The following is a 25,732-nucleotide window of genomic DNA, read 5'->3' on the forward strand; positions in this document are numbered from 1 at the left end:
ATGGTCATGAGCTTTGGGTTATGACCGAAAGGACAAGATCACTGGTACAAGCGGCCGAAATGAGTTTCCTCCGCCAGGTGGCGGGTCTTTGCCTTAGAGATAGGGTGAGAAGCTCTGCCATCCGGGAGGAGCTCAAAGTAAAGCCACTGCTCCTCCACATGGAGAGGAGCCAGATGAGGTGGTTCGGGCATCTGGTCAGGATGCCACCCGAACACCTCCCTAGGGAATTGTTTAGGGCACGTCCGACCGGTAGGAGACCACGGGGAAGACCCAGGACACGTTGGGAAGACTATGTCTCCCGGCTGGCCTGGGAACGCCTCGGGATCCCCCGGGAAGAGATGGACCAAGTGGCTGGGGAGAGGGAAGTCTGGGCTTCCCTGCTTAGGCTGCTGCCCCTGCGACTTGAAGATGGACGGATGGAGTTTGCTATCATGGAAAATGCTAACTTTTTGAACATTCCCCAATCGATATTGATTGATCACCACGCATCTCAGTATCGGCACACCCCTAATGCATACGTATGTATACATATCTACGTGTACACATGGACATTGGTATAATTGGGCTACATACTTTATATATTTTCTCCAAAAGGGTTTTAAAAAAGAAAAGAAAAGAGGTCTCAGAGTGGCTGACATGAAGCAAGTCTATGGAACGCGTCTGGCCAGCGATGGTAAAATAATCATACCAACCTTCTGTTTACTATCTTCTCTTGCCTGTGGCAGGCCTTACTGAACTCTCTGACAACCAGCAGTCTGTTGACATGGAGAGGAGCAAGTCGCCCACCTCAGGTAACCCGGCACACACACACACACACACACACACACACACACACACACACACACACACACACACACACACACACACACACACACACACTCCACCAGGCTATTACTTTGTGCTATGTTGGGGAGCCATTATCCTCAAGGTTCAGCTGCGCCCGCGGTACGTTCTCTGGGGGCCGCTGACCTTTTCGCCCGCGCCGGTTTCGCTCGATGCTTGTTCTTTCAGTCTTTTGATATGCTGCCGGAAGTATTGAAGCGCTGCAAAGCGTGACGTGTGGTTCTTAGAAGTGGAAGGTTTATACCTGCTCATGTTGTGTGTGATGTCCTCATGCGTTGCGATTCATGTTTCAGCCTTGGCAGACCACGTTTTATTCATTGTGGTTGTGATGGGGTTACGTCATACTTGCCAACCCTCCCGGATTTTCCGGGAGACTCCCGAAATTCAGCGCCTCTCCCGAAAACCTCCCGGGACAAATTTTCTCCCGAAAATCTCCCGAAATTCAGGCGGAGCTGGAGGCCACGCCCCCCTCCAGCTCCATGCGGACGTGTTGACAGCCTGTTCACACGTCCGCTTTCCCACAATATAAACAGCTAATGATCGAGGGCGAGTTCTTGGTTTCTTATGTGGGTTTATTGTTAGGCAGTTTCATTAACGTCCTCCCAGCGCGGTAACAACACACAACAACAGCAGTCAAGTTTTCGTCTACCGTAAAGCAGTTCGTCTGCCGTAAACAGCAATGTTGTGACACTTTTAAACAGGACAATACTGCCATCTACTGTACATGCATATGTGACCCACCCATAATGTGTCACATTTTCGTGTTGATTTATTTATTTTATTTTGTGGTTTGAATTTGTTTTTGGAGCTGTCATTACACATTTATCAGTATTCACATTGGTCAGTAGGGGGCAGTAGGGCGTTTCTTCCCAATTGAATGCTATCACCTGCAGACCGGAAGTGTCTTGTCATTCTGATGAGCGCGACCAGTCTGTGAACAATTGAAACGTCCTGTGTGCTTTTGCCTCCTGTATAACAGGTTAGTTTTGGTGAATCAACTGACTGAATAATATCCATGTGATCTTTTATAAGTTTAAGTACACATTCTGATGGTGGAGCCTAACTCTAAAGTGTTTGTGAGTTGTAGTTTGTATTTGTGAATGAATCCAGTGCACAGCTGCAGTAATCAATACAAAAAGGCGACGTGAGTGCGCAATGTTTACATAGGAACTTCTGATCCTAATTCAGACTCCCAAATTAGAGCTCCTGTTTTCTTATTGATTTTATAATGTATATTTGTATAATGTGTGTGTTCTGAAATAGTGACAGAGAATAGAACAAGGATGGACAATTCAACCCTTAACTCAACAATGAGTAGATGAGTGTTATGTGTGTGTATATGTGGAAATAAATGAACACTTTTTATATATATATATATATATATATATATATATATATATATATATATATATATATATATATATATATATATATATATATGTAATAAAACAAAAATATATATATATATATAGCTAGAATTCACTGAAAGTCAAGTATTTCTTATATATATATATATATCTTAACAACGCCCCCAACCACGCCCCCCGCCCCACCCCCGACCACGCCCCCACCCCCCACCTCCCGAAATCGGTGGTCTCAAGGTTGGCAAGTATGGGTTACGTACACCATTGCAGGTCTATGTGCCGTGATGCAGTTATTCGCTGAGCTTTGTTGAAAGCGCATTAATGCTCAAAACTTTGCTTTACATAGGGAAACTTTAGTTGAAAAACTTGTGTGGAAGACTTGCTCTTCCGGGTTCTTCAGACCACCAATCACAGACATGACAGCTTCGTTCATAGTTCTGAACAATGCTTTATTTTGCAATATGAGGTTTTTTTTGTGCTTCCCAGCCATCGTCTTTTTACTTAAATGAGCACACGAATGGTTTCCCTCCAGTGTGTCGTCTGTCTCGCTCTCGCTCGCACTCCACCACCAACTGCCCTTTCCCTTCCGGCTGCTGCCTTTTAACAGAGCGACAGGTGATTAGACAAGCAGTCCCAGGTGTGTCATCCACGCACCTGTGCCGGTCCTGGCACATTCCGCTTCGCTGCAGGTCCGCAGGCCACGCCCCCCCCACACAACTTGTATTGGGATGCTCAGTTTTGCAGGGTAGAGTCATCCCAGTTTTTTTGTCATAATGAGAGGTGAAGATTAGCATCTTCGAGGCGACGGCAAAAGTGCAATTTCAATAAGTGTGGTAAATTTTAACCATCTTGTGAGTGACTCAGGTCATAGACCATGATGTGTGCTTTATTGATGCCAAAAGCACAGAATTTATTAAAATGACCCAGTCCAAACAACCTATCCTAGTCATGGTGCAAAAAAAAAAAAAAAAAAAAAAAAAAAGTCAACACAGATGATCACTTATAACAGTGGTCCACAACCATCAGGTCACGGCCCGGTACCGGTCCATGGATCGATTGGTACCGGGCCGCACAATAATTTATTTTTTATATATTTTTATTTTTTATTTTTTAATTAAATCAACATAAAAAACACAAAACAACAAAACATGTTCCATCACCATAACATTCTAAATTACAACCATGCATGATGGAAAAACTGCTAAAACACTTTCTCCACACTTATCCATGTTTGGCCTTTTAGCCGCTTGATATTTCTGATTGATTACAAAGCTTTAAAGAGGTCGTCATGGGAGTAAACAAGGTAAGAGTTGAACTTTCACATACTCTTAATATTCCGTCATAATAATGATGAATTATATATCCATCAGGAAGAACGAACATGGGAAAGAGCAGCTGGAATGGATGTGGAAGGTCAAGGCTAGCGTGGTCCCCGTGGTAGTGGGGGGGGCGCTCGGGGCAATAACCCCTGAACTGGGAGAGTGGCTCCAACAGATCTCAGGAACAACATCTAAAGCCTCAGTCCAGAAGAGCGCAGTAAATGTATGATCCTGTAACTACTTGGTATCGAATTGATGCCCAAATCTGTGGTATCATCCAAAACTAATGTAAAGTATCAAAGAAGAGAAGAATAAGTGATTATTACATTTTAACAGAAGTGTAGATAGAATATGTTGAAACGTAAAATATGCAGATATTAACAGTAAATGAACAAGTAGATTAATAATTCATTTTCTACCGCTTGTCCTTAATAATTTTGACAAAATAATAGGTGTATAAATGCATACTTGCCAACCTTGAGACCTCCGATTTCGGGAGGTGGGGGTGGGGGCGTGGTCGGGGGTGGGGCGGGGCGTGGTTGGGGGCGTGGTTAAGAGGGGAGGAGAATATTGACAGCTAGAATTCACCAAGTCAAGTATTTCATACATATATATATATATATATATATATATATATATATATATATATATATCCTGAAAATATGCTAACAAAACTGTGTTTAGATAATTGATACTTCAAACTTGCATAAATAAATATTAAGGAATATAACATAACTTGGCTTCTGAGAGTTTCAAAATGTAATGAATAAAATGCTAAAGTTGTTGATAAATTATTTTAATAATTAAATATGGTCATTTTAAATGAATTATTATGATAATTTAAAATCAATTATTTCAAGTGTGTTTATTTTAATGTATAATTCTATGGCTGGATGTAATAAGGAGTCACGAAAAAATAAAAATAAAAATACAATTAATTTTGATGTTTTTAGCAAAATATTAAAAAAATGTATTTAGTTTTGTTTTTTTAAATTAATAAATATATTCATTTTTAGGTAAAATGAACATAATAATACAATTTATCTCTGGTCTGGATGATTTAGTTCTTGTCACCCTGTTGTCCTCCCGTCATGAAAAAAGGCTGTCCTCACTCAGGTCCGCATGGAGCTGGAGGGGGCGTGGCTTCCAGCTCCGGCTGAAAATCGGGAGATTTTCGGGAGAATATTTGTCCCGGGAGGTTTTCGGGAGAGGCGCTGAATTTCGGGAGTCTCCCGGAAAATTCGGGAGGGTTGGCAAGAACGATAAATGACACAATATCTTACTGCATATGTCAGCAGACTAATTAGGAGCCTTTGTTTGTTTACGTACTACTAAAAGACAAGTTGTCTAGTATGTTCACTATTTTATTTAAGGACAAAATTGCAATAATAAACATATGTTTAATGCACCCTAAGATTTTTTGTTAAAATAAAGCCAAAAATGAAATTTTTTTGTGGTCCCCTTTCTTTAGAAAAGTACTGAAAAGTACCGAAATACTGTGAATACATTGGTATCGGGACAACACCAATACACACACACCGAGCACCCGTCTGAGTATTCGTCATAGCTCAACCTATTTCTGATGCTCTATTTTGGCAACCAGGTGCGTTGAGCAGTGCAGGCGCGCGCGGCGTGTTGGTTAGGAGTCCACGCCAAGGAGACGGAGTGACGTCTCAAAGAGTCCAAGCTCGAGCCGGATGACTAAAATGTGGGTTTTGTGCCAAGCCAATTTGAGGCGCAAAGTGAGGTGTGTAATTAAAGCCCCGGGTGTCATGGCAACAGTGGGGGAGGACACGCCATCAAGTGTGTGCGCACACCCGTCCTGAGGATGGCATGCACACAGTCATGCGCTCATTCATGGGCTCATTCAGCCCGTCAAATTTTTGCAAGCCGATACAAATATACTATCGATAACAGTGACGTGCAGTCACTAGAGGCAGGTGAGGCGGGGCCTCACTTGCCATCATGGAAAGAAAAAAATTTAAAAAGAAAAAAAATTAATTAAATTGTTAAATGTATCCAGTGATTATACTATAAAGTTATTTTCCATTTAACTTCACCAGTTTTAGATTATTTTTATTCAAAATCGCTGAATTTTCACATTTGCCATTCAAATACTGAGAATGGCAAATTGAGGCACGTCACTCAGTGCCTCAACATGGATTGCGGACTCGGCTAACTGCTGGCCTGCTGTGCAGTGAGACCGTATTGCTATATGAATTATATTATACATTTCCATAGTTTAGTTAGCTGAGGTATATATGGGGCGGCATGGCGTAGTGGGTAGAGCAACCATGCCAGAAACCTGAGGGTTGCAGGTTCGCTCCCCGCCTCTTACCATCCAAAAATCGCTGCCGTTGTGTCCTTGGGCGGGACACTTCACCCTTTGCCCCCGGTGTCACTCACGCCGGTGAATTGAATGATGAATGATAGGTGGTGGTCGGAGGGGCCGTTGGCGCAAATTGCAGCCACGCTTCCGTCAGTCTACCCCAGGGCAGCTGTGGCTATGAAAGTAGCTTACCACCACCAGGTGTGAATGATTGATGGGTTCTACATGTAAAGCGACTTTGGGTACTTAGAAAAGCGCTATATAAATCCCAGTTATTATTATTATTATTATAATGTACAGTGTATTTTGTCAACAACTGTATGTGTGTAACGTATTTCTTGTGCTGAGCGATAATAAAACTGCTGCGAAGACGCACTGTGTGAGGCTCGCAGTAATCCCGCCTCCTGGTGGTAGAGAATGCACTCCCGCCGTAGAACGCACCCCCTGACGGGAGTGTTATATCAACTAAAGCCCACACTTAAACTTTCCACGTGCAAGATTGAATCTATTTAAAAAAGTTATTTAATAAGAAGCCAAAAAGTGCAAAAACAATGATGTTCGTGCCACAACATTAGGTACACCTGCAGACTGCAGCACGGATTTCATATTTCATTCATTCACAACTCCTCCAACACGAACATTATTGTTTTTGCACTTTTTGGCTTCTTATTGAACTGCTGCATTTTTGGGTTGGGTTGGTTATTTCTATTGAGTAACTTCTACCTTTCTAAAAGGGGAGGAATGTAATAGAGTGATCTATGTTTGTCTGTTGCCATCTCCTGGTTAATGTTGGCTATAGCGTACTGTGGTTACTTTTTGGTTGGCCAACGATTTACGTGGTGTTGCGCACCTGACGTCAAGTGTGTGAGTCTGTTCTGAAGTCTACAGTAAAGAGACGTACTTCATCACCTCGCCTGGTTATTGCCTCCAACTCAATATATTACATAAAGGTAAGACCATAATAACGGGTTTTTTTATTAAATGTGCTTTTTTGTGTGCTACAGTTTGTATGTGTAAAGTTAAAGTTAAGTTAAAGTACCAATGATTGTCACACACACACGAGGTGTGGTGAAATTTGTCCTCTGCATTTGACCCATCCTTTGATCACCCCCTGGGATGTGAGGGGAGCAGTGAGCAGCAGCGGCGCCACGCCCGGGAATAATTTTTGGTGATTTAACCCCCAATTCCAAGCCTTGATGCTGAGTGCCAAGCAGGGAAGAATGCTGGTATGAGCTTTTAAACATAACCCATTAACTGCTGCCAATCAAATGGTGAATAAGATACTCTTTAAGGTTCATATGTTTGTAAATCTGACTGTGATGAAGTCAGCGCCTCACCAGTCATGAACCTCACCGCACGTCACTGGTCGATAACGTCCAAATCGGTCAATGGTATTTCTATTGTACTGTATGTAGTGTTGTCCCGATACCAATGTTTTAGTACCGGAACCTAAATGTATTTCGATACTTTTCGGTACTTTTCTAAATACGGTGGACCACAAAAAATGGCATTATTGACTTTATTTTAACAAAAAACCTTAGGGTACATTAAACTTATGTTTATCATTGCAATTTTGTCCTTAAATAAAACAGTGAACATACTTGTCTTTTAGTAGTAAGTAAACAAACAAAGGCTCCTAATTTGTCATTTCTCATTCTATTTTGTCAAGATTATGAGGGACAAACTGTAAAAATGTATTATTAATCCACTCGTTCATTTACTGTTAATATCTGCTTACTTTCTCTTTTAACATGTTCTATCTACACTTCTGTTAAAATGTAATAATCACTTATTCTTCTCTTGTTTGATACTTTACATTAGTTTTGGATGATACCACAAATGTAGGTATCGATCCGATACCAAGTGGTTACGGGATCATTCATTGGTCATATTCAAAGTCCTCACGTGTCCAGGGACGTATTTCCTGAGAAAAAAATAGTGACGATAAAAAATATCGATCTAATCACACTAGTATTGACTAGATACGCTATTGTACTTGGTATCATTACCGTGGATGTTAGGTATAGATCCACCAATGGCGTTTGTTTATATTATAGCGTCCCGGAAGAGTTGGTGCTGCAGGGAATTCTGGGAATTTGTTCTGTAGTGTTTATGTTGTGTTGCGGTGCAAATATTCCTCCAAAGTGTGTTTGTCGTTGTTGTTTAGTGTGGTTTCACTATAAGCAAGAACAACTTAATTTATTTTCTCTAAACCTTTTAAAAGGAGATGTCCCATTTTGTATTGATCAAAGTTATTGTTTGTTCAGTCTGGGTGGTCTGTGCTGCATCGAGTCATTGTAGCGTCTTCAAACCGGATCCCCTCAACGCCCTGACTGCGCCTACAAATTCTGTCCGTAAAAGTTATGAACAGAATCGGTGACAAAGGGCAGCCCTGTCGGAGTCCAACCCTCACTGGAAACGTGTCCGACTTACTGCCGGCAATGCGGACCAAGCTCTGACACTGATCATACAGGGAGCGGACCGCCACAATCAGACAGTCCGATACCCCATACTCTCTGAGCACTCACCGCAGGACCTCCCGAGGGACACGGTCGAATGCCTTCTCCAAGTCCACAAAGCACATGTAGACTGGTTGGGCAAACTCCCATGCACCCTCAAGGACCCTGCCGAGGGTATAGAGCTGGTCCACAGTTCCACGACCAGGACGAAAACCGCACTATTCCTCCTGTTCGACTATCCGGCGTAGCCTCCTCTCCTTTACACCTGAATAGACCTTACCAGGAAGGCAGAGGAGTGTGATCCCACGATAGTTGGAACTCACCCTCCGATTCTGCTTCTTAAAGAGAAGAACCACCACCCCGGTCTGCCAATCCAGAGGTACCCCCCCCCCAATGTCCACGCGATGTTGCAGAGTCTTGTCAACCACGACAGCCCCACAGCATCCAGAGCCTTAAGGAACTTCGGGCAGATCTCATCCACCCCCGGGGCCTTGCCACCGATGTCCACGCGATGTTGCAGAGTCTTGTCAACCAAGACAGCCCCACAGCATCCAGAGCCTTAAGGAACTTCGGGCAGATCTCATCCACCCCCGGGGCCTTGCCACCGAGGAGCTTTTTAACGACCTCAGCAACCTCAGCCCCAGAAATAGGAGAGCCCACCACAGATTCCCCAGGCTTCCTCATAGGAAGACGTGTTGGTGGGATTAAGGAGGTCTTTGAAGTATTCCCTCCACCGATCCACAACATCCGCAGTCGAGGTCAGCAGAACACCATCCTCACCATACACGGTGTCGACAGTGCACTGTTACCCCTTCCTGAGGCGGTGGATGGTGGTCCAGAATCGCTTCAAAGCCATCCAGAAGTCGTTTTCCATGGCTTCCCCGAACTCCTCCCTTGTCCGAGTTTTTGCCTCCGCGATCGTAGAAGCCGCACACCGCTTGGCCTGTCGGTATCTGTCCGCTGCCTCCGGAGTCCTATGAGCCAAAGGAACCCGATAGGACTCTTTCTACAGCTTGACGGCATCCCTAGTTCCGGGTTCTAGGATTACTACCATGACAGGCACCAACAGGTTTGTAAGACAGACAATAAATTGGGTTATATTTTAGGGCGATGATCTGAAAAGAAGTGCTTCTTGTGTCAAGTCTTTTAGAATCGTGATGTGCAAAAAGGTCATAGTCATTGGGGTTGATTATAAGCCTGTCATTTGCAAATGAAGAAATGGCAGACATGTCAACCAAGACAGCCCCACAGCGTCCAGAGCCTTAAGGAACTCTGGGCGGATCTTATCCACACCCGGGGCCTTGCCACCAAGGAACTTTTTAACTACCTCAGCAACCTCAGCCCCAGAAATAGGAGAGCCCACCACAGATACCCCATGCACTGCTTCCTCATAGGAAGACGTGTTGGTGGGATTAAGGAGGTCTTCGAAGTATTCCCTCCACCGATCCACAATATCCGCAGTCGAGGTCAGCAGAACACCATCCTCACCATACACGGTGTGGACAGTGCACTGCTTCCCCTTCCTGAGGCGGCGGCTGGTGGTCCAGAATTGCTTCGAAGCTGTCCGGAAGTCGTTTTCCATGGCTTCCCCGAACTCCTCCCATGTCCGAGTTTTTGCCTCCGCGACCGCCGGTACTTGTCCGCTGCCTCCGGAGTCCTATGAGTCAAAAGAACCCGATAGGACTCTTTCTTCAGTTTGACGGCATCCCTAGTTCCGGGTTCTAGGATTACCGCCACGATAGGCACCAACAGGTTTGTAAAGCCTCCACGATCGCCGAAGCCGCACACCGCTTGGCCTGCCGGTACCTGTCCGCTGCCTCTGGAGTCCTATGACCCAAAAGAACCCGATAGGACTCTTTCTTCAACTTGACGGCATCCCTAGTTCCGGGTTCTAGGTTTACCGCCAACAGGTTTGTGAAACAGACAATAAATTTGATTAATTTTTAGGGCGATGATCTGAAAAGAAGTGCTTCTTGTGTCAAGTCTTTTAGAATCGTGATGTGCAAAAAGGTCATAGTCATTGGGGTTGATTATAAGCCTGTCGTTTGCAAATGAAAAAATGTCAGACATGTCAACCAAGACAGCCCCACAGCATCCAGAGCCTTAAGGAACTCTGGGCGGATCTCATCCACACCCGGGGCTTTGCCACCAAGGAACTTTTTAACTACCTCAGCAACCTCAGCCCCAGAAATAGCAGAGCCCACCACAGATACCCCAGGCACTGCTTCCTCATAGGAAGACGCGTTGGTGGGATTAAGGAGGTCTTCGAAGTATTCCCTCCACCGATCCACAACATCCGCAGTCGAGGTCAGCAGAACACCATCCGCACCATACACGGTGTTGACAGTGCACTGCTGCCCCGTCCTGAGGCGGCGGCTGGTGGTCCAGAATCGCTTCGAAGCCGTCCGGAAGTCGTTTTCCATGGCTTCCCCGAACTCCTCCCATGTCCGAGTTTTTGTCTCCGCGACCGCCGGTACTTGTCCGCTGCCTCCGGAGTCCTATGAGTCAAAAGAACCCGATAGAACTCTTTCTTCAGTTTGACGGCATCCCTAGTTCCGGGTACTAGGATTACCGCCACGATAGGCACCAACAGGTTTGAAAGGCCTCCGCAATCGCCGAAGCCGCACACCGCTTGGCCTGCCGGTACCTGTCCGCTGCCTCTGGAGTCCTATGAGCCAAAAGAACCCGATAGGACTCTTTCTTCAGCTTGACAGCATCCCTAGTTCCGGGTTCTAGGATCACCGCCAACAGGTTTGTGAAACAGACAATAAATTGGGTTAATTTTTAGGGCGATGATCTGAAAAGAAGTGCTTCTTGTGTCAAGTCTTTTAGAATCGTGATGTGCAAAAAGGTCATAGTCATTGGGGTTGATTATAAGCCTGTCATTTGCAAATGAAGAAATGGCAGACATGTCAACCAAGACAGTCCCACAGCATCCAGAGCCTTAAGGAACTCCGGGCGTATCTCATCCACCCCCGGGGCCTTGCCACCGAGGAGCTTTGTTAACTACCTCAGCAACCTCAGCCCCAGAAATAGGAGAGCCCACCACAGATACCCCAGGCACTGCTTCCTCATAGAAAGACGCGTTGGTGGGATTAAGGAGGTCTTCGAAGTATTCCCTCCACCGATCCACAACATCCGCAGTTGAGGTCAGCAGAACACCATCCGCACCACACACCGTGTTGACAGTGCACTGCTTCCCCTTCCTGAGGCGGTGGATGGTGGTCCAGAATCCTTCGAAGCCGTCCGGAAGTCGTTTTCCATGGCTTTTCCGAACTCCTCCCATGTCCGAGTTTTTGCCTCCGCGACTGCCGGTACCTGTCCGCTGCCTCCGGAGTCCTATGAGCCAAAGGAACCCGATAGGACTCTTTCTTCAGCTTGACGGCATCCCTAGTTCCGGGTACTAGGATTACCGCCACGACAGGCACCAACAGGTTTGTAAGACAGACAATAAATTGGGTTAATTTTTAGGGCGATGATCTGAAAAGAAGTGCTTCTTGTGTCAAGTCTTTTAGAATCGTGATGTGCAAAAAGGTCAAAGTCATTGGGGTTGATTATAAGCCTGTCCAGAATCGCTTCGGAGCCGTCCGGAAGTCGTTTTCCATGGCTTCCCCGAACTCCTCCCATGTACGACTCCGCAACCGCCGGTACTTGTCCGCTGCCTCCGGAGTCCTATGAGTCAAAAGAACCCGACAGAACTCTTTCTTCAGTTTGACGGCATCCCTAGTTCCGGGTACTAGGATTACCGCCACGATAGGCACCAACAGGTTTGTAAGGCTTCCGCAATCGTCGAAGCCGCACACCTGTCCGCTGCCTCTGGAGTCCTATGAGCCAAAAGAACCCGATAGGACTCTTTCTTCAGCTTGACGGCATCCCTAGTTCCGGAAGTCCTTTTCAGCGATTGTCGAAGCCGCACACCGCTTGGCATGTTGGTACCCGGAGTCCTATGAGCCAAAAGAACCCGATAGGACTCTTTCTTCAGCTTGACGGCATCCCTAGTTCCGGTTTTCTAGGATTACCGCCAACAGGTTTGTGAAACAGACAATAAATTGGGTTAATTTTTCTGAAAAGAAGTGCTTCTTGTGTCAAGTCTTTTAGAATCGTGATATGCAAAAAGGTCATAGTCATTGGGGGTGATTATAAGCCTGTCATTTGCAAATGAAGAAATGGCAGACAGCAGGGGGAATAATGGAAACTGAGATGGATGAAATGTGTTGCTTGAACTTGCCAGCTGAAGGGATCGGGGTGAATTTTAACGTCCACCTCCCCCGCGGCTGCCTTGTCGTCTGCTTATTAAAGCAAGACAGCCGTCGCATGTTTTTCAACTCCCCTCTCTCCCCCCCCCCAGGCATTCTTTAGCATTCCGTCCGACGTTTCTGTCATCAGGCGCGGTAATTTGCATTTCTCCTTCCAGAAACGCCGTCACCTTTCTGTCCTGGGTCTTGCATTTTTTTTTTTCGGTTTTGACGGGTCTCCGTGCCGTGTTTGGCTGCAGCGTACCCCCCCAGGTAGGACCGCGTCAGGAGTCGGGGCTAATAAGCTGCCACGCCGCCGAGCCGCGTCCTGCCCGGCCGGGGTATATTTAGCCGTGTCGGTTGACTGGAGATGGTGTGCAGGAATATTGTCACCGGGAATGGATTTCTTGCAGGTCAAGTGGTTTTTATGAGAAATGTAACAATGCCAGTATTTCCAATTACTGTCTATTTCAAGCCTTCGGAATTACCGATCGGTCTGAGTTATTCATAACGCGCTGCATTGTACGCACCGTGGTAATTGGATTTGATTTCGGAGCATTGCGCGTTTGCATGGACGTGCATTATGTAAACAATTATGGTAATTATGTTGTCCTACATATCCCAGAGCTATCTTAGCTACCTAACGTGCCTATACGCCAAATCCAGTCGGCAGCTGCAGTCACGATGCCGCACCGCCATCCAAGGCCAAACCTTTGTGCGTCAGATGCCTCTTTTCACAAAGCTGCACGGGTGGGCGGCGTTGATGCACATCATTGTTTCACCTCACTGACTCCGTGTTTTTTCGGATGATGACAGAAACAGCTGGGTTGTGCGGAAGCTTTTGTTGGCTTCTTTTCTTTCCCACTAAATAATAGGAAAATAGCAAAATATTCAATAAGGCTGCAACTATCTATTACAAAACCCAAAACCAGTGAAGTTGCCACCTTGTGTAAATGGTAAATAAAAACAGAATACAATGATTTGCTCATCCTTTTCAACTTATATTCAATTGAATAGACTGCAAAGACAAGATATTTCTGGTAAACTTTGTTATTTTTTTGCAAATATTAGCTCATTTGGAATTTGCTGCCTGCAACATGTTTTAAAAAAAAGCTGGCACGAGTGGCAATAAATACTGATAAAGTTGAGGAATGCTCATCAAACACTTATTTGGAACATCCCACAGGTGAACAGGCTAATTGGGAACAGGTGGGTGCCATGATTGGGTATAAAAGCAGCTTCCATGAAATGCTCAGTCATTCACAAACAAGGATGGGGCGAGGGTCACTACCAGTGTTGGGTTAGTTACTGAAAAACAGTAACTAGTTATAGTTACTAGTTACTTCATTTCAAAAGTAACTCAGTTACTAACTCAGTTACTTACACCAAAAAGTAATGTGTTACTGTGAAAAGTAACTATTTAGTTACTTATTTTTTTCTTCTTTTTTTTTTAAAGCTCCAATTAATGCCCTTTTAGCCTTCATTTCAGTACTGTTATTGCACTGGAGAATAATACAATCTGTTGATCAACTTGACATGCATTTGCACCACTGAACTCTGCTAAGCCATGTGGTCTACATACAACACACAAAGACAAAGATATGTTACAAAGGCCAATTTGTTTCTCGACAGAACAAATTGACAAAACTATTTTAAATAGCTGCAACATAACATACATAAGTAACAAACAGCATAATAACAGCATAGCTGTAAAGCAAGAAAGGCACACACTACATACACAAAGCCTAACCAGGCATTTTTTCCTCAAGAAATTCTGACACAAAATCATGTCTGAAGCCCAGAACACTCTACACATTTCCCCAGTTTTAGTTTAGAGATAAGGAACGATTGGCCTGGCCCACTAGGATCCCTCTTTATGTTTGTGAACTTTATAGTCTATACATTTAGAGTGATGCGTTTACAGCCACACAAAAAGTCGGACAACTCCAACTCCACACATAAAGTGTAATTCCAGGTCGTTACTCTATGATTTACCAATCAAATGTGTGCCTATTCTAGTGTCATTTATTAGGAATCTTAATTTATAAATATTAATCATTAAATGCTGTTAATATATTAAATACATACTAATAAAAATATATTTTTTACAAACAGGAAGTTGCAGGAATGTACACATGATCCCCTGCTTACATCTCATTGTGCAACATGTGAATGTTTTAATGGGAACTAAATGAAAGGGGTACAAACTATTTCCAAAGCAGGACCTCCACCCAGACAAACAATACAAGTACACAGTTCATGAAAAACAATATTTGTTGTTATTGTCATTATAAGTGGGCCTAAACACTTATGTTAAAAATGGAAATGACTGCTGTCATTTGATTATAATAATAAGAGAATGTTGTCTGTCTATCTGTGTTGGCCCTGCGATGGGTGGGGACTTTTCCAGGGTGTACCCAGCCTTCCGCCAGAATGCAGCTGAGATAGGCTCCAGCGACCCCGAAAGGGACAAGCGGTAGAAAATGGATGGATGGATGGAGATGGAACTTGTTATTTAGTCAGGTTTGAGACAGGTGTGCTGCTCGTGTAGCCACAGTTCTGATGTTGCTCACATGGGCTCCACTCATGCTCAGGGAGTTTTTGCATTTGCTCACACATGAACAATTAGAGGGAACATTGATTGACAGAGTGTGTGTATCTTCAGTGCTGAAGTGGCATCAGAGTCTCTATCTCTCTTTACTAGCTTCGTCGAAGCATGTTGCTATGTAGCTTGTTTCAGCAGATTTGAATTGCTGTTTTGGGCAGTAGATGGCATCTTTGATCCAAAGCACAATTTACATTTAACTAAATTGTTATTTTCTTTGTGCTCGACAAAAGAAAAGTAGTGAAAATATCTCCATGTTAGCAAACTCGACTTCTGGCTCCGCCATGATCAGACACGCCCCCCTCTCCTCCCTCTCCTCCCTCTCCTCCCTCTCCTCCCTCCCCACACTCACACACACCCACACAGAGCGCATGTCTCTCTCTCTTCTCCGGCTTGACACAAGAAGAATCAGAACGATGACACAGCAGCGCTCCGATAAAACACACTTTATACTACATAAAAAGTAACGTAAAATAACGCATTAACGCATCCTGTAGTAACAGTAACTGAGTTACTGAATATAAAAAATAACGCGTTAGATTACTAGTTACCGCCGAAACTAACGGCGTTACAGTAACGCGTTACTTTGTAACGCGTTAGTCCCAACAATGGTCACCACTTTGTCAACAAATGCGTGAGAAAATTGTTTAAAAACAACATTTCTCAACCAGCTATTGCAAGGAATTCAGGGATTTCACCATCTACGCTCCGGGAATCTGGAGAAATCACTGCACGTAAGCCATGATATTACGGACCTTCGATCCCTGCATCAAAAAGCGACATCAGTCTGTAAAGGATATCACCACAGGGGCTCAGGAACACTTCAGAAAACCACTGTCAGTAACCACAGTCCGTCGCTACATCTGTAAGTGCAAGTTAAAACTCTACTATGCAAAGCCAAAGCCATTTATCAACAACACCCGGAAACGCCGCCGGCTTCGCTGGGCCCGAGCTCATCTAAGATGGACTGATGCAAACTGGAAAAGTGTTCTGTGTCCACATTTCAAATTGTTTTTATGGGGCGAGGGTCACTACTTTGTCAACAAATGCGTGAGAAAATTGTTTAAAAACAACATTTCTCAACCAGCTTTTGCAAGGAATTTGGGGATTTTCACCATCTACGCTCCGGGAATCTGGAGAAATCACTGCACGTAAGCCATGATATTACGGACCTTCGATCCCTGCATCAAAAAGCGACATCAGTCTGTAAAGGATATCACCACATGGGCTCAGGAACACTTCAGAAAACCACTGTCAGTAACCACAGTCCGTCGCTACATCTGTAAGCGCAAGTTAAAACTCTACTATGCAAAGCCAAAGCCATTTATCAACAACACCCGGAAACGCCGCCGGCTTCTCTGGGCCCGAGCTCATCTAAGATGGACTGATGCAAAGTGGAAAAGTGTTCTGCGTGCACATTTCAAATTGTTTTTGGAAACTGTGGACGTTGTGTCCTCCGGAACAAAGAGGAAAAGAACCATCCGGATTGTTATAGGCGCAAAATTCAAAAGCCAGCATGTGTGATGGTATGGGGGTGTATTAGTGCCCAAGACATGGGTAACTTACACATCTGTGAAGGCACCATTAATGCTGAAAGGTACATACAGGTTTTGGCATCCAAGCAATGTTATCTTGGACGCCCCTGCTTATTTCATAGTAAAAGAGTGCGGGTACTAGACTGGCCTGCCTGTAGTCCAGACCTGTCTCCCATTGAAAATGTGTGGTGCATTATGAAGCTGTTGAACAACTTAAGCTGTACATCAAGCAAGAATGGGAAATAATTCCACCTGAAAAGCTTCAAAAATGTGTCTCCTCAGTTCCCAAACGTTTACTGAGTGTTGTTAAAAGGAAAGGCCATGTAACACAGTGGTAAAAATGCCCCTGTGACAACTTTTTTGTAATGTTTTGCTGCCATTAAATTTTAAATTAATGATTATTTCCAAAAAAAAAATAAGTTTCTCAGTTGGAACATTTTTGCAGTCTATTCAATTGAATATAAGTAGAAAAGGATTAGCAAATCATTGTGTTCTGTTTTTATTTACCATTTACACAACGTGACAACTTCACTGGTTTTGGGTTTTGTAAATGGTAAGGGTGTGAAGCTTTGGGCACCTAACGATTCGTTCTGATTTCTGGGGTAATGATTCGATTCAGAATCGATTCTTTTATTTGGTATAATAATTATAATGAAGCTTTTTCAAAACAGGTTGCAGGTTAGAAAAACTCCATCTGGTTGCATGGAGATGGCCTAAAATCATCTCTAAAAACATATTTTTAAAAATAGATTCTTATAAATAAAAATAAATAAAAATGCTTTAAATTGATAATTGAAAATTATGACTCGCTTTAGTATCGGAATGAATAAGAATAATCGTACTTTGTATGAATAAATTCCGATTTCCCCTTTTTTAAACAAACTTTGCAGCGCACAGTCATCTGTTTCATGCCTGTTGCCGCAAATCTTAACCACCGATTACACTTTTCTTTTCTTTGGAACAAACCTCTCGCTCTCGTTTACGTTAGCATTAGCCATGTTTTGCTAGGTGCTTGAATCTACGCTAAGAAAAATAAGGGGGAAGGGTGGAAGCTACAGAAGCTCCTGGGGGCAGAAATTGGGCCAGAGCAAGAGGAGAACAAAAAACAAAAAACACAAGTTTACTGTTAGTATTTTTTAAATCCACATACAAATAGGAATATTATGTCAATGTATGTGTAGAATGAAAAGTTGTAGTGTTGTTGCTCTTTGTCGAGTTGGTGTGGCATGTCATTAACACGTCTCCTTTGAATCAGCGCCAATTAATGCCCCGCTGTACCGGCGAGTGTCTCTTTCCTCAAGTTCACTGTTCCGTCTCTCGCCTTCTTGCCCTGAAAAAGTCTTGTCTGTTCTGTTGGATCTCCCCATTCCAGTTCATTACCCAAGCTCCCTTCACAATGACCCCCGCGTCCTACCAGAGCCCGTGGCCAGTCTGCGAGCCAGCCACTGCAGCCCGGTCTTTTACTTATTGGACAATGGTAAGAGGAGGGGACGAGTCCCTGAGGGGTCCGCCTCGTAGACGTCTGCTTGTGGCTTTTGCACCGTATGCACTAATGTAGCGAGGGAGTGGATCATGGCAAGTGGGATGTTTTTTTGGACGTGGATTTGTGTAAGTGTGTGTGTGTGTGTGTGTGTGTGTGTGTGTGTGTGTGTGCTTTGCCATGTTGCACCATGCATGCTAAGTGCGCTACCACACTGTGAGCAATGTCCCTTATAAAATACACACTTTGTATCGAGCTGTACTGCAATTCATTTCTGAGAACAAGCTTCTTTTTTTTTTTTTCTTCATAAAATCAATACACACGCACAATCGGGCCCCCTCACACCTCGATAATAGGAGCCATGTTGCTTGCAGTGTCGCTAGAAGGGACGGCGTGTCCTAATAGGAGGCCATTCTAACGTCTTCATGCTTCCACGCAGGTGATTGTCTCCCTGCTCTTGTGGCAGCTGGGTAGCCGTGTTATTTATTCATGTGTATACAAGATGTGGTAGTATTTCAACGCTTCTCCTGTCTCGGTGTTCAATCCCTGCATCTCCACTGGAATCACACATTATTGCCAGTGCAAAATTAACTTAAAGGGGTACAGCACTTTTCTTTTTTTTTCTTTTTTAATTTTGCATGTTATGATGAATATCCCTGACCACCTGAGGGCACCACAGACTGTGGATGCTTTTAAGAAAGGCTTAAAAACCTTCCTTTAAAAAAATTTTTTTTTTTTTAGATATATGCATGCTAGTCCTAGCCATTAGGCTGTTCTAGTTTTTATTTTTATTTATTTTATTATCTTTTTATTTTAATTTTCTTTTTTGAATACACTGTAGCACTTTGAGGTTGTTTACTCAAAGTGCTTTTTACAAATAAAATGTATTATTATTATTATTATTATTACTACTATTTTACCATAATTCTAGGACAATTAGGCGAACTTAAGCTCCAATCATTTTCTTAAAAATCAACTTAGTGCGCCTAATGTGCAAATTAATTCTGGTTGCGCTTACCGACCTCGAAGCAATTTTATATGGTACATAGTCTAATGATCAGTGTGACCAGTAGATGGCAGTCACACATAAGAGATACAAGTGGAACTGCAGGTTGCAATCTAATTAATAAAATACGGCAATTAGAAGGTGGCTAACAATCCAGCTAATTGGGAATGATTTTTTGCGCCATAAAGCGCTATAAAAAAAACTTCAAACTTCTATTTACGTCTTGTTACCTGAATATTAACCAAGTATTAGCGATATTGTTAATATAAATGCTAATGTCTCTAATAAAGTATGTTATTATTATTAGTTATTACGCCACCGTATGCTTAAAATAAGCAACATATGTAAATATTACATGTTATTATTAATGTAACGGATACTACATTACCATATTTTACCATATTTCTAGAACAATAAGGCAAACTTAAGCTCCTATCATTTTCTAAAAAATCCACCTGGTGCGCCTAATGTAGAAATTAATTCTGGTTGCGCTTACCAACCTCGAAGCAATTTTTGTCTGGTGTATAGTCTAATGATCAGTGTGACCAGTAGATGGCAGTCACACATAAGAGATACAAGTGGACTGCAGGTTGCACTCTAAATCATAAAATACAACAATTAGAAGGTGGCTAACAACGCAGAAAATGGGAATGCACTATTGCGGCCATAAAGCCCTCAAAAAATAAATTCTAAACTCGAACAACAATACTCCATTGTTGAATTTTGACCAAGTGTTAGCAATATTATTGATATAAACGCTAATGTCTCTCATGAAGTCTATTATTATTAGTTATTACGCCACCGTATGCTTAAAACAAGCCAAATATGTAAATATTACATGTTATTATGAATGTAACGGATACTACATTACCATATGTTACCATATTTCTACGACAATAAGGCGAACTTAAGCTCCTATCATTTTCTTAAAAATCCACCTAAATTGTGTATGCGCTTACCGACCTCGAAGCAATTTTATTTGGTATATAGCCTATTGATCAGTGTGACCAGTAGATGGCAGTCACACAAAAGAGATACAAGTGGAACGGCAGGTTGCAATCTAAATCATAAAATACGGCAATTAGAAGGTGGCTAACAATCCAGCTAATGGGAATGATTTTTTGCGCCATAAAGCGCTATAAAAAAAACTTCAAACTTCTATTTACGTCTTGTTACCTGAATATTAACCAAGTATTAGCGATATTGTTAATATAAATGCTAATGTCTCTAATGAAGTATGTTATTATTATTAGTTACTACGCCACCGTATGCTTAAAATAAGCAAAATATGTAAATATTACATGTTATTATGAATGTAACGGATACTACATTACCATATTTTACCATATTTCTAGGACAATAAGGCAAACGTAAGCTCCTATCATTTTCTTAAAAATCCACCTGGTGCGCCTAATGTAGAAATTAATTCTGGTTGCGCTTACCGACCTCGAAGCAATTTTATTTGGTGTATAGTCTAATGATCAGTGTGACCAGTAGATGGCAGTCACACAAAAGAGATACAAGTGGAACTGCAGGTTGCAATCTAAATCATAAAATACGGCAATTAGAAGGTGGCTAACAACGCAGCAAATGGGAATGCACTATTACGGCCATAAAGCCCTCAAAAAATAAATTCTAAACACGAACAACAATACTCCATTGTTGAGTTTTGACCAAGTATTAGCGATATTGTTGATATAAACGCTAATGTCTCTCATGAAGTCTATTATTAATAGTTATTACGCCACCGTATGCTTAAAATAAGCAAAATATGTAAATATTACATGTTATTATGAATGTAACGGATACTACATTACCATATTTTACCATATTTCTAGGACAATAAGGCGAACTTAAGCTCCTATCATTTTCTTAAAAATCCACCTAAATTGTGTATGCGCTTACCGACCTCGAAGCAATTTTATTTGGTATATAGTCTAATAATCAGTGTGACCAGTAGATGGCAGTCACACAAAATAGATACAAGTGGAACTGCAGGTTGTAATCTAAATCATAAAATACGGCAATTAGAAGGTGGCTAACAATCCAGCTAATTGGGAATGATTTTTGCGGCATAATGCGCTATAAAAAAAACTTCAAAACACCACCAAAAATACTCCATTTACGTCTTTTTACCTGAATATTAACCAAGTATTAGCGATATTGTTAATATAAATGCTAATGTCTCTAATAAAGTATGTTATTATTATTAGTTACTACGCCACCGTATGCTTAAAATAAGCAACATATGTAAATATTACATGTTATTATGAATGTAACGGATACTACATTACCATATTTTACCATATTTCTAGGACAATAAGGAAAACTTAAGCTCCTATCATTTTCTTAAAAATCCACCTGGTGCGCCTAATGTAGAAATCAATTCTGGTTGCGCTTACCAACCTCGAAGCAATTTTGTCTGGTGTATAGTCTAATGATCAGTGTAGATGGCAGTCACACATAAGAGACACAAGTGGACTGCAGGTTGCACTCTAAATCATGAAATACAACAATTAGAAGGTGGCTAACAATGCAGCAAATGGGAATGCACTATTGCGGCCATAAAGCCCTCAAAAAATAAATTCTAAACTCGAACAACAATACTCCATTGTTGAATTTTGACCAAGTGTTAGCAATATTATTGATATAAACGCTAATGTCTCTCATGAAGTGTATTATTATTAGTTATTACGCCACCGTATGCTTAAAACAAGCCAAATATGTAAATATTACATGTTATTATGAATGTAACAGATACTACATTACCATATTTTACCATATTTCTAGGACAATAAGGCGAACTTAAGCTCCTATCATTTTCTTAAAAATCCACCTAAATTGTGTATGCGCTTACCGACCTCGAAGCAATTTTATTTGGTATATAGTCTAATGATCAGTGTGACCAGTAGATGGCAGTCACACAAAAGAGATACAAGTGGAACTGCAGGTTCCAATCTAAATCATACAATACGGCAATTAGAAGGTGGCTAACAATCCAGCTAATGGGAATGTTTTTTTGCGCCATAAAGCGCTATAAAAAAAACTTCAAAACGCCACCAAAAATACTCCATTTACGTCTTGTTACCTGATTATTAACCAAGTATTAGCGATATTGTTAATATAAATGCGAATGTCTCTAATAAAGTAGGTTCTTATTATTAGTTATTACGCCACCGTATGCTTAAAATAAGCAACATATGTAAATATTACATGTTATTATTAATGTAACGGATACTACATTACCATATTTTACCATATTTCTAGGACAATAAGGCGAACTTAAGCTCCTATCATTTTCTTAAAATGATTATTTCTGGTTGCGCTTACCAACCTTGAAGCAATTGTATCTGGTATATAGTCTAATGATCAGTGTGACCAGTAGATGGCAGTCACACATAAGAGATACAAGTGGACTGCAGGTGGACGCCTGTAAACAAGCTCAAAACTTTGATCTTTCATTGAGAATATAGAACATTACACACAGCTCTCAAAAATCAATCAAAATGTTTTAGTACGACTTTGGTAAGCTACGAAGCCGCACCCTTTGATGGATTGTCAGAGTAGTACGTCTACCGTAGTCAGACGTACTGTGCTTCAACGTACGGTATTACCGGTATTATGGTGTGTGTATAAGGACCCCAAAATGGCACTTATAAGGAGACATTATCTGGCGTTTTGTTTCGACCTATAACGCAAAACCAACTCTTCCTACCAGTCTTCCTCTCAGGGAATAAAAGTCACTGGTCAATTCCGAATTCTTTCAGATGACATATATGTTGAGTAAGAAGGACCATCAAGACAGAATAGGAATATTATCAAGTTTTACTAAAGCTTTAGGAGACCAGTCCTACAGTGCGTTAATATCGGCATCTAGAAGCGGTCTGTTCTAATACTGATAAGGTAAAAATGTATGTAGACCACTAGGAAGTCTTTTACATGTACGGTAGAAAGAAAATAATATGACTCCTTTAATGCGCCTTTTGTATGAAAATAGACCTGAATAGACCCGCTCATCAGCAGTGCGCCCTCTGGTCCGGAAAATACGGTACTATTCACATTTAAATGACTTCTACTGCAAACGAAAATCGGCTTCAAATATGGCTTATTGCCTTCATGACTTCTAATAATCGGCTCTGGAAAAAAAAATCGGTCGATCTCTAATACAAATTTCAACTGTGTTAATATTGTCACTTTATGAGAGCATAACAGGATCCCACAAACCACCTCCAACATTTAGATTATGCTTTTTGTAGTTGACCGAGTCGTAGTTTCGACAAAATGATGGCAATTTAAAAATTTGCTCACCTTCCCTCACCTGGATGTGTTTATATATTATAACCAATACTTTGTGTGTCTGTCCATTGTCCCATTGCTGGATTTGGATTTGTAGTTTGAGGTCAAAAGTGAAATGTTGTTATTCTTCACTATCAGTGATGCAACCCTGCAAAGCTAAGAAGCATTGACTTCACGAGCAGACGTTCAAGGACAAACTGTATTCACGAAAACGTCCTTCTCATAAGTGGGTTGTTTTGTAACGGGAAAACGCATTCATGCCATCTCAAGTTTGAACTTCACAGTATTTCCACTGAAATGCTTGCAAAATGTGTTTTAGAAGTTACTTTACAGCGTTTTATTCTGTGTCTGTGATTTTATTTGTTTATTTAACTCCCTTTCAAATCTGTTTATTTTTGCTTCCTTGTCAGACCTTCTTCAATCCGATTGTACTCGAATATATCGAAGCGCAAACACAGCCTGGTAAAAGGAAAAAAGAAAAAACAGAATGAAAATTGTGCATGTAGATCAGGGGTGTCCAAAGTGTGACCAGTGGGCCATTTTGCAGCCTGCAGCTAATGTTTTAACGGCCAGCAGCACATTTGTAAATGCTATTACGTACAAAAGAGCAAACAGGTGTAATGTATTGACAAAAAGTTGTGATATTGACAATAATAAAGCCTTTTTTTCTGTAAAACTGTCATTGCTAAATAAAAAAAAAATAAAAAAACCGAATAATCATTAAATAAAACTGAAATTGTGCTAGAAATTTAAGCGTTTAAGTAAAAATGATAAATATATATATATATATATATATATATATATATATATATATATAACTTAAAAAAATAAAAATAAAATAAAAACATTTAAAAACATTTTTAAAAAATTTAAAAAATTTGAAAATCATTTTTTACCTTGAAAAAAAATTTACCTTAAAAAAAAAATTTACCTTGAACATTTTTTTTTACCTTGAAAATCATTTTTTACCTTGAAAAAAAATTTTTACCTTGAAAAAAAAATTTTACCTTGAAAATTTTTTTTTACCTTGAAAATCATTTTTAACCTTGAAAAAAAAAATGTACCTTGAAAATTTTTTTTTACCTTGAAAATCATTTTTTACCTTGAAAATCATGTTTTAACTTAAAACTTTTTTTTCAATTTTTTAATTTTTTTAAAGTTTTTTAATTTTTTTTCAATTTTTGTAAAAAAATTTACATTTTTTAAAATTTTTAAAAAAAAATTAAAACATTTTAAATTTAAAAAAAAAAATTAAATTATTTTTAAAAAATTTTTTTAAATATATATATTTTTTTAATAATTTTTTTTTTTTTTTTTAATTTACATTTTTTTAATTTTTTTTAATTTTTTTTAATTTTTTTTAATTTTTTTTAATTTTTTTTAATTTTTTTTAATTTTTTTTAATTTTTTTTAATTTTTTTTAATTTTTTTTAATTTTTTTTAAATTTTTTTAATTTTTTTTAATTTTTTTTAACTTTTTTAATCTTTTTTTAACTTTTTTTAAAACATTTTTACCCTAACCCTAACCCTAACTCCAACCCTTAACCTTAACCCTAACCCTAACCCTAACCCTAACCTTAACCCTAACCCTAACCCTCCCTAACCCTAACCTTAACCCTAACCCTAACCCTAACACTAACCCTAACCCTAACCCTAACCCTAATCTTAACCCTAACCCTTACCCTAACCCGAACCCTAACCCTACCTTATCCCTAACCCTAACCCTAACCCTAACCCTAAAAAAAAAATGTATTTGTTAAAATTGTTTAAAAAAATTAAAACAATTTAAAATTGTTTTAAAAAAAATTTTTAAATAAAAAAAAAAATAAAAAAAAAGTTTTAAAAAATTTTACAAATTAAAAAAAAATAAAAATAAAAAATAAAAACATTTAAAAACATTTTTTAAAAATTAAAAACATTTGAAAATCATTTTTTACCTTGAAAAAAAAATGTTACCTTGAAAAAAAAAATGTACCTTGAAAAATTTTTTTTACCTTGAAAATCATTTGTTTACCTTGAAAATCATTTTTAACCTTGAAAAAAAAATTTTACCTTGAAAATTTTTTATACCTTGAAAATCATTTGTTTACCTTGAAAATCATCAAACTGTCATTACTAAAAAAAATATATATAATAAAAACTTAACAATAATCAATGAATATATATACATATATATATTTATGTACACATATGTACATATGTATATATACATGTATATATGTATGTGTGTATATATATATATGTATATATGTATGTATGTG

The 25,732-nt window shown here is 40.4% G+C and overlaps 1 protein-coding gene across 11 annotated transcripts in view; it reads left to right on the top strand.

The window, feature by feature from the left end:
• The window catches only part of stxbp5l (syntaxin binding protein 5L), a 457,116-nt gene that overhangs the window by 358,959 nt on the left and 72,425 nt on the right, over positions 1-25,732 (top strand). For 6 of the 11 annotated variants that reach the window (XM_061926061.1, XM_061926062.1, XM_061926065.1 and 3 more), the window contains one exon: positions 726-791. In XM_061926061.1, coding sequence (XP_061782045.1) covers positions 726-791 — 66 coding nt within the window. Of the gene's footprint in view, positions 1-725; positions 792-18,061; positions 18,167-25,732 lie in introns of all 11 variants that reach the window. The other 5 variants (XM_061926057.1, XM_061926060.1, XM_061926058.1 and 2 more) reach the window with 1 other exon arrangement.

The sequence above is a fragment of the Nerophis lumbriciformis genome, linkage group LG31, assembly GCF_033978685.3.
Source record: "Nerophis lumbriciformis linkage group LG31, RoL_Nlum_v2.1, whole genome shotgun sequence".
NCBI classification, from domain to species: Eukaryota; Metazoa; Chordata; class Actinopteri; order Syngnathiformes; family Syngnathidae; genus Nerophis; species Nerophis lumbriciformis.